At 31.0% G+C, this 9,586-nt stretch overlaps 1 protein-coding gene across 1 annotated transcript in view; it reads right to left on the bottom strand.

Annotated features, from left to right (window-relative positions):
• LOC110027999 (ABC transporter C family member 4-like) overlaps nucleotides 1-9,586 on the bottom strand; it is a 33,943-nt gene that overhangs the window by 5,220 nt on the left and 19,137 nt on the right. Inside the window, exon 4 of the mRNA XM_020729682.1 lies at nucleotides 638-787. Within this exon, the coding sequence (XP_020585341.1) occupies nucleotides 638-787 (150 nt within the window). The remainder of the gene's footprint in view (nucleotides 1-637; nucleotides 788-9,586) is intronic.

Raw genomic sequence — 9,586 nt, forward strand, 5'->3', positions numbered from 1 at the left:
CGTCGTCCCTCTGTGAGTACTTTCCTTCTTTAACTGCTTCCGATTCTTTCCCCTTCTTTCTAAACACACAAACAACGTAGTTATTTTTTTTTTGCTGATAATTCTCACGGTTGCCCTTCTGCAAGCATTGTTAGGGCTTCGTGCTTTTGCATTTTTTAAAAATGCTTTCTTAGCCGATCCCACGTAGTGGGATTAAGGCTTTGTTGTTGTTGATGGTATTTATAATCAAAATCTACTACAAGATTATTTTAAGTGGCAATTTAGGGGCTGTTTGTCTGCCTGTAGGATTTAGTCAATCCTGCTAATCCAGATCTAATAAATCCCGTGAAAAAAGTTAAATCCTGAAAACTGTTTTGCATGGCATGTATTCTATCCAATTAAATACTGGCAAATTATTTTGCTATCTATTTCAGAATTTATGGATTTTAGTTACCAAATAATATATATGGGTCTATATTTGGAAGGAGTACCACTTCATAATAGAAGACACAAGTACAACCATACATTAACAAGCATGAATGTTTTGCTAATGCATGAGAAAAAAAAACGAAGGATTTCATCATCATGGATGCAAATTTATGTTAGACATGAATGCAAACTTCCACATTTTGAACAATTTGAACATAAGTGCCATAACATTCTCCTTGCCTTCATCTGTTTCATAAGGGAGAGCAAGTGCACTACTAACGCGGACAATCTCTGAGGTGCCATCCATTTGACTTCCACCCTTGTGATCGTTGCTCGACTTGCATGCTATCTTAAGCAGCACTTGAACTTCTAAACTTGCCTATCACATTGAGTAAATGAATTGAAGAAGAGAAAATAAAAACATTGATATGAATAAAGACCTTAAAAGCTTTAACAACTCCTTTGTGTGCCTGTCCCTTGATCTACCCACATGTAATTTGTAGCTTCTTTTCTCTCCTCCTTGTGGACACTTGTGCTCTTAATTCCTTTATTTGAAAGGTTATGATTTATTTTTGAAACCAATGGTTTATATCTTTTAGTCTTCTTTGTTGCTAAGATTTTTTTATTGTTGAAATTAAAGAAGAAAGCTTATTATTGGTAAAATTACTGTCCCCTTTTTAATTATAATATAGTTGGATACTAGCAAAATGACATGTTGGACTAATTGACCAAAATCATCATAATGGATATTTGAAATTTTCGATTAAAATGGCACAAAATTATATATATATGAAGCATAAAGGTTTTATTTTCATACTATGATATCATTTCATATATACTTAATTTTATCTGAAAAAAATAAACCTTCCTAATTCCACACAGAAGAAATAATATTGAAAACAATAGGACAAGAGAATTAATTGGGCAAATGATATTCTCATTTGAACAAATTATTTGAAAAAAAAAAAAAAAAACTGAATATTATAGTATTTGATTGATACAAATGATTTCAATAAAAATTTCAGTACAATTCAATTTCTCCAATTATCATATAGGAACATTTATATTTGTTTTTGTTGTACCGTTCATTTTTTGATTAGTTGTGTTTTTTAATAAAATAATTTTCATTAAAAAAATACTTGAATCAACTTAAATTATTCATAGAAGGATATAATTATAAGATAAATTTAACTTGATTGTTAGGGAGGAGGTTTGTTTGGTTTCTAAATTACAACTCAAATAATGTTATAAGTGTGCATAGCCTAAATGACATAAATGTGCTTTCAAATAAAGGCAAAACAAATTAATCGTGATATAAATGTTCAACTTAACCAACCCAAGTTCTATTAGGCCAAGAAATCACGGGAGAGGAAGATAGAGAGAGAGATTCACTTACCTTCAAGGTTTGTTTGGTTTCTAAATTACAAAACCTTCCCCAATTTGAGTACCGCAAGGTAAAAATAATTAAAATAGCAATTAGGTAAATAATAGAAATAATACAAAGGAACATTTATATCACTTTTAACATAGGCAAATAGCCTTTGGATGATTGCATTGACATTTGATTAAGAGTGCTCAGCCTAACATTTATTCACGATTAATGATATGGATGAACAACTCTTATGTGAATCTATAGTAAATAATTACCAAATTTGAAAGAGCAAAAACTAGTAGGCTCATGGGATTCTATAGAAAAGTGGGGAATTAATTCTAATCTATACTTTGTTTGTAGGTTATGCTGTGACGTTATTAACTTTCAGGAAAAGAAAAGATGAGAAACAAAGAAGAATAGAGAGAAAAAATTGAAGGAAGAAAGAACAAATTCACTTTCAAGCTTCGTAAATTGGGGGCAACATCACATAAGACAATTAAGTAGAATTAAGTAGCACTTACACTACTTGTGACCCATTATTTAAAAATTAGGATCGGGGGAGTGCTACATGTCTGCTAAAGAATGAGTTGTATTTGTAAAAATTATAAGAAAAAAAAAATGTAAGAGTCATGTGCCTTAAATACTGACTTGGGCTTGGATTAATACTAAATTATCAAACTTGGAAAAGTCATAGGCTCTTTTGGCGATAGTTGTGTAGTAGCTATGTTGGCTTGGGACACTGTTTGAGTTGAGTCAGTCTAGTGAGTCTATTTATAGCATTAGTTGAGTTCTTCATCAGCTCAGTGAATTTTTCTTGTAGTTGGTTGATGAGTCTACCTTGATCCTATAGGATTGATGTGTTGAACTTATCCTTTTGGGAATCATCTGGTGTCCGTCCCGAGCTTTGCGTTCGAGCTCTTTTCTTTGAGTATGGCTTCCGAATTTGTCTCACACTATTCTTGATGAGCTTGCCTTGAGCCAAGCCTATCAAGCTTGTTTCTATCCTCTTTTAGTGAATGTGTTTCCTTGACCTTTATTTGGGTGATTTCATCCTCGGCGGTGTACATTTAGTTCTCATATTCTCTTATATTTTTGTTAGACAACTACAAATAAAAAAAAGAAGATATAAATCATGATCTTTGCATATTAAAAATAATGACCAATACTTTTCCCACTCTTTTGGGCAAGTTGAACATTTTTGCTTTTCGAGTTTTTGCCTTTTTCTCCTTTGAAAAATTGATTGATGCAATAGTTGGCATTTAATGTGCAAGGAATGAGTATTTGGTGGAATTTAAGGAAAGTTAATGTGAAATTTTGTGCTTAGATTTGATCATTTTTTTCGCTTTTTCCATGTTTGCATGGGTTGGCTAGTATAAATGACTTGCCTCATTATGTTGTGGGGAGTTTGCAAAATTGCATCTCCTTCTCCTTCCACATTCGTTTGATATTTGTTGCTTACAAGAAATGGAAGTTTCACTTGGATTGTTTGATGTTTCCAAAGACATCATGTTGGCTGACCTCAGGAAGGAGTGAAAGGTCGAGAATCTTAAAATATGAAAGAAGATAAAGTTGGAAAGTGCGGAGGTGAGTAAGGGATCCTTAAAGCTGGTGAGTGAGAAGATGTTATGTTGTAATTTTACAAGCTATTTCACTGACGTGGCTTTTTTTTTATTTCTAGGTAGCCCAAGTGACTATGTTCTGTCCAAATGAGAAAGACATCCTAAAGCAGAGGAGTTGACTATAGAAAGAATAATGATCACACGTAAATATTCATTCTTTTTTGTTAGTATGTATTTCTTAGTTCTTCTTACTAATATAATATATAAAGTATCATTTCACAAGTGAAATTCTAGGTGATTTTTATGTCAAGCGGTGGTTGAACTTCGGCGTTTCCTTGACGCATGAAACAAGCAAGAAGCCAGCGCCCATAAACATCACCAACCAACAAGTAGAAATAAAAAAATAGGTTTATCAAACATGAAACGACTAGCTAACCACATCAGCCAAAATAATCTCAACATTTTTCAGATTTAACAAACTAAACTCAAGTAGTGGTAACCGGTAGAAAAATAACCATTTAACTGAACCAATTAATTAAGCAACTCGAGAGAAACCTAAAGCAGATAAGAGGTAAGAAGCAACAATGAAAAATTTCTACAAAAAAATCCAGCCCATGTAATATAAGAGTTATAGACAATAAAATTAATATTCCAACATCAATGGCTGTGTAACCCAACCAATTAAAAAGCAAATTACTCCAATACAATGTTCTATTCTGAAATAACAGCATACCAAACCATTGTCCATACTCCACTGTCCAACTTTCAAATCCAAATATTCAAGTACCCATAGGCTGAAACAACCAAAATAAAGTATGATTCAACCTTCAATGTATTTTTTCCAATAATTTTATAGTAAGATTTTCTTTAGTAAGATTTTCTTTCTCCAATAGCTTTTGCTAGTACAAAATATTGATCAAAATTTTTAATAAGAAAAATAAATTAACATTTTCCAAAGAATTTAATAATTGGAGATATTATCAAGGGAGTTTTCACACTTTTGGTAAAAGATTTGATCTAACCAAACACAAAAGTGCATTGACTGTTTTTGTTGATAATGAACTGCTATGATTATTATGAACTTTGTCACCAACACTAAATGTAGATTTCAAGGCAATCATTGTTATAAGAGTTGTCAAAATATCTTTAGCCATTTTGAGAACAGTCATAAATACTTGAGGGTATTTAATTTTCACCATTCAAAAATGTCAAATTGATCATTATTGGTCATAAATAAATCATCCTCAAGATAAATATGTAAATCAGATTTAGAATATTGAATAGAATTAATGTTACAATATAATCAAGAAAGCTATGCATCAAGTCAAAATTTTGTGGAAAAGTTAAATCATTTGCTAAATCTGATGGGAACCATGTGTAATTGCTATCTTGGGTTGTATAATCACTGAGCACATTTCAATAAGCAAAGACATATTCAAGCATTCGGTATGTCGGGTTCCACAGTTTTGGTGTATCAATGGACAAATCTTTTTGTTGTTGAAAATCTTAATTGCTTAGAGACCTTCACAAACTTATGTGACATTATTGCTAATTTCTTAATGCTGATTTCTTAAGATATTTAACAACTCTAATTTGATGAATTACAACCAGAATCTCTGTCAAACCAACTCGAACCATAATGGTTAATGCATGTGTACAACATCTTACATGAAAAATTACATATGAAAATGAAATTTATCTCTTGATTGAAAATTAGCTATAAGTAAGCTAGCAGTGATAACACTATTGCTAGTATTATTCAAGATGATAGTACACACATTGTCTTGAATTTTGCAATCCAAATGACAATCATGGATTGGATCAAAAATATATGTACCAATGTGAGGCGGTTCCAACTCTAGAATTTATGGCTTACTTTTGTAACTTTCAATATTGATCAATTTAATGAAGAATTAAACACATGTATCGGGCATTTTGATTATTAATCCAATAATCATAATTCAAAAGTTAATAAAATTCTATATACATTCTTAAGATAAATTTTCAACTTATCTTTCCCGAATTCATATATCTCCATGTAAAATGATAAATTTTCAACTTATATTTCCCGAATTCATATATCTCCATGCAAACTTTTTTTTTTATTGTTTTTAGAACCCTCTCATAGTTTAGATTCAAGGATTTCATTAACACATTAAACCACAAATACTCAATAATAATAAATGAATACTCATGCGCAATACTCATGTTATAATCTTAATTTTTTGGATCATGAAACATAGAAATATCAATTTCTGCATCAACATCAAATGACATGAAAATTAATATTTTTTTGCATTTTATTAGATAAGTTAACTATTAAACGTCGATCATCTGATAATCCGATTAGGAGAAAGATCTTTTAGATTTGACTTATGTTAAAAAAGGCAGATGTAGACCTTAAAAGACTTGGATATATTGCATAAATAAAATTAAATGAAAATATGCACTCAATAGGACACAATGGAGAAAAAGGATTCATGTAGCCGGCCACACTTAGTGTGATAAAAGACTTGTTGTTGTTGTTAGCAGATAATTCAACTATTTGTTTACTCTTATTTTAAAATTTTTCAGTCCCTTGCATGTTCAAGGAGATGTGAAGTAGTGTCAATTTTAGATTTATGACGTTTGGTGCGACAACATACTCATTGACCAAAATTGAGTTGGATGCTCTTTGATTGTAAATGTTACCTCAATAAAATATTCCCATATTATATACTTTATTTTCATCACTTCTTGGCAGTAGTGGAGACTTTTTGATTGCTGCTGTCAACAATAACTATCTCAGGCTGTGTGTGTGGTAATCCAATGTTCAAATTTTTGTTACTATTTTCAACTTACATTAGTAACTTTTTGCAAGATGAGTAACATTTTAAAACCTATCAATTTGTTCCTATAAATTTAATACTTTGTTTAACCAAAGTATGAATACAAAATATGAAAAGGCGTGCAACAATGAATAATTCACTAATGAAGTGTTGATTATATAAAGCCAACAAATCTGAGAGAATTAAGCAAGGACTGTAAATCTTTTTTTTTTTTTTTTCGTAATTTTTTTGTGAAGCTCAGAGTATGAATACATAATGATTGATAGCAAAGACAACAAATTCTGCCTCCTAATCCTCAAAAAAACATATTGTGAGTGCATGGTAACAAGTGTCCCTAAAAGCCATATTTCATATAAGCAATACAAATATATTCGAGTAGGCAGAATTAACATATTTCTAACCAAACCTTATTCTGAAACATAGTGTGAAAGCATGATAAATTTATAATTGATAGTGATTAGCAAAACTAGGGAGGATAACTGCTCGATCACAATGGCCATAACTTCCGTATTCTCCCACAATATTTTGATAAAATACTCAACTAGCTAAAGGATTTTGCATTTTTTCCATCCAATTAAAGGCCTAGCTCTCTTATTAGTGATTACACCACATAAGAAAGTACAAAGATCTTGCAAAATTATACAAAAATACCATACACTATCTGTTGCATAGGAGTAGGGCTACCAAGTCAAAGTACTAAATTGAACTTGATTACACAATTATTAAGTGCATAGATAGAATGGTGCTGACTAAGGCTGCTGAAATATGACTTGTAAATCATATGTAAACTGCAACAAATTCACATAAATGTGACTCAAAATCTTTTCAACATAAAAAAAATGATTTAACAATTAATAAGTGCATAGATGGTATGTTGAAAGTTGAAACACCATCCCAAATACCACTTATAAATTATTACGCATATATAGAGCTTACAGTCCTTGGTCTTTGCATGATAAGATATTTTTAATGCCTTCCCTACATAAACATCTCATATATAAGCAATAAACCATGACACTACGGTGACACTACGCCATAGATCCTAAACACATGCAACAATTTCATAGAAAATAAAAGATTTCAACTATGTTGTACAAAAATTTAAACATGACATCAAATTTTCAAAATATATATGGAGCGCTTAAGATATAGTCTAAGAAATGAAAGCAAACTCTAATACTGTTAGTCTGTCATAGATTCATCGCTATTTTTTAAAAAAATATTGTGATGAGTAAAATACAAGATTCACACTTAGTCAGATAAATTATTTTGCATCTTATACTTAATTTAGAAGAATAGGAATACCAACTTATGTGAGAAATTTAGAATAAAACAATCACATTCGAATCCCAAACGAGGATGATATATACTAGAGATAATAAAAATGAGCGATGACGGAGGGGCTACCCAAGCAACTGTCAGAAGAACGAGAAAAGAAGGATTTACAGTACAAAAAGCTCAAAAAGGCAAGCCATGGGTGAGAGAGATGAGTTCTCTTTTACGAACGAGAACGAAGAGAGATAATCAAACGTGTATCTCTTTAGAGAAGGGTATTTTCGCTTTTGAGCTATGTCGGTGACGATGAATAAATGAAAATCATAGGGTAGTGGAACAAAGCATAAAACCTCTTGCTCGAAGGGCTGAGTGGAAACTGAATGAGGGAAATCGAAAGGATGGTTGCTGCGGCGGGTTAGGTTTTTTGGAATAATATAATATATAGTAAATAAGGTTTTAAGTTAATTATTTTGGCATAATTTAAGATATGGATAATTTTATATTATGTATGATCATAAATTTTTCTTTTCATTTAGCTAAGTTTTTTTCTAATTTAATGAATTTAATTGAGTTCAAATTAAACTAAATAATTAACTTATTTAAATTAACACTCATTGACCCACATTAATATATCTTAATATTTATTTAAATATAATTAATTATTACTTTATTAATTTTAGCTAAAATGAGCCAAACACAATTAAACAAATATTTGTTCTTGTTCGACTCATTTATAAATTTAGTTAAAAAAATTGTTCGTGTTTGCTTCTTTTACTTAATAAATGGATTAAATACTTGCTCTTTGGCATGTCGAACACGAGCAATTCGCGAACGACTACTAGATAGGGTGTGAGCTATCGAGAGATGCAAAGTTTTAAGAACAGGACCAGTTCTAATGGTTCAATCTTGAACCATTCATTGGACTGGTTTGGTTCAAGCTCAAGACAATTTCTACGCAATATTAAGATTGAATTGATTACAATTGGGGTTGAACCGACGAATTGGTGAATCGATTCAAATTTTTAAAACCCATCCACTTTTAATTTTGTCCAATAATAGCCTTTTGATTTTAATCATATGGTTAGAAATAAGATATTTTAATAAATAAAGGAGAAAATGTAATGTTTGAAAATTTTGATTTATAATATTATTCGAAATATTAAAATGTAATGCGTCTTAAATTAAAATATTATTTATTGAATCGATATTTAAGTAGTAAGGAGGATTTACATATGTTTTTTTATTGATTTAGAAAAAGCTTACGATAAAATTCCAAGAGTTCTTTGGAGGGGTCTAGAAAAGAAATGTGTTGATATGATTTATATTTAAGTCATTAAAAAAATTTGTATTAGAGTTGTTACTTGTGTTCAAACAACTTGTGTTCAAATAGTAAGAAGATTGAACAAGTATATTCCTATTTTAATTTGATTACATCGGAGATCAACTTTAAGCCCATGTCCTTTTGCTTTAGTTATGAATGCTCTTAGCGAACATCTACAGGAGCATGTACCTTGGTGCATGTTTTTTGCTGATGATATCCTTCTTGTGGATAAGACTAGAGAAAAATATGAATTATGGAGGTTGACATTTGAGTCTAAAGGCCATTGTTCGAGTAGATCTAAAACTGAATACATGGAATATAGTTTAAGTAGTAGTAGACCTAGTGCCAGAGTTGTAATTATGAGTGATCAAATATTTAAAAGCCTATGATCATTTTAGATTTCTCGGTTTTATTGTTTAAAGTGATTACGATATAGATGGGGATGTTATTACTAGAATTCATGTTGGTTGGTTGAAGTGGAGGAATTCATCAAACCTATTGTGTGATAGAAAAGTTTTGCTTAAACTTAAAGGAAAATTTTCTAAGATGGTGGCGAGACCTGCAATGCTCTATCGCGCAAAATGTTGGCATTTAAAAGAGAAGCATAAACTAAGTTAAGTGTTGCCGAGATTGTAATGCTTAAGTGGATGAGTGGCTTGAAACTTAGAGACAAAATGCGAAACGAATGTATTTGTGAAATGGTTGGTGTAGCTCCAGTGGCAGACAAGATTAGAGAAGGATGGTTTGGTCACATTAAACGTCGACCATCTGATAATCCGGTTAGGAGAGTAGATTTTTTAGATTCGATTTATGTTAAGAAAGG

Source organism: Phalaenopsis equestris, unplaced genomic scaffold (genome assembly GCF_001263595.1).
Source record: "Phalaenopsis equestris unplaced genomic scaffold, ASM126359v1 Scaffold000479, whole genome shotgun sequence".
Classification (NCBI taxonomy): Eukaryota; Viridiplantae; Streptophyta; class Magnoliopsida; order Asparagales; family Orchidaceae; genus Phalaenopsis; species Phalaenopsis equestris.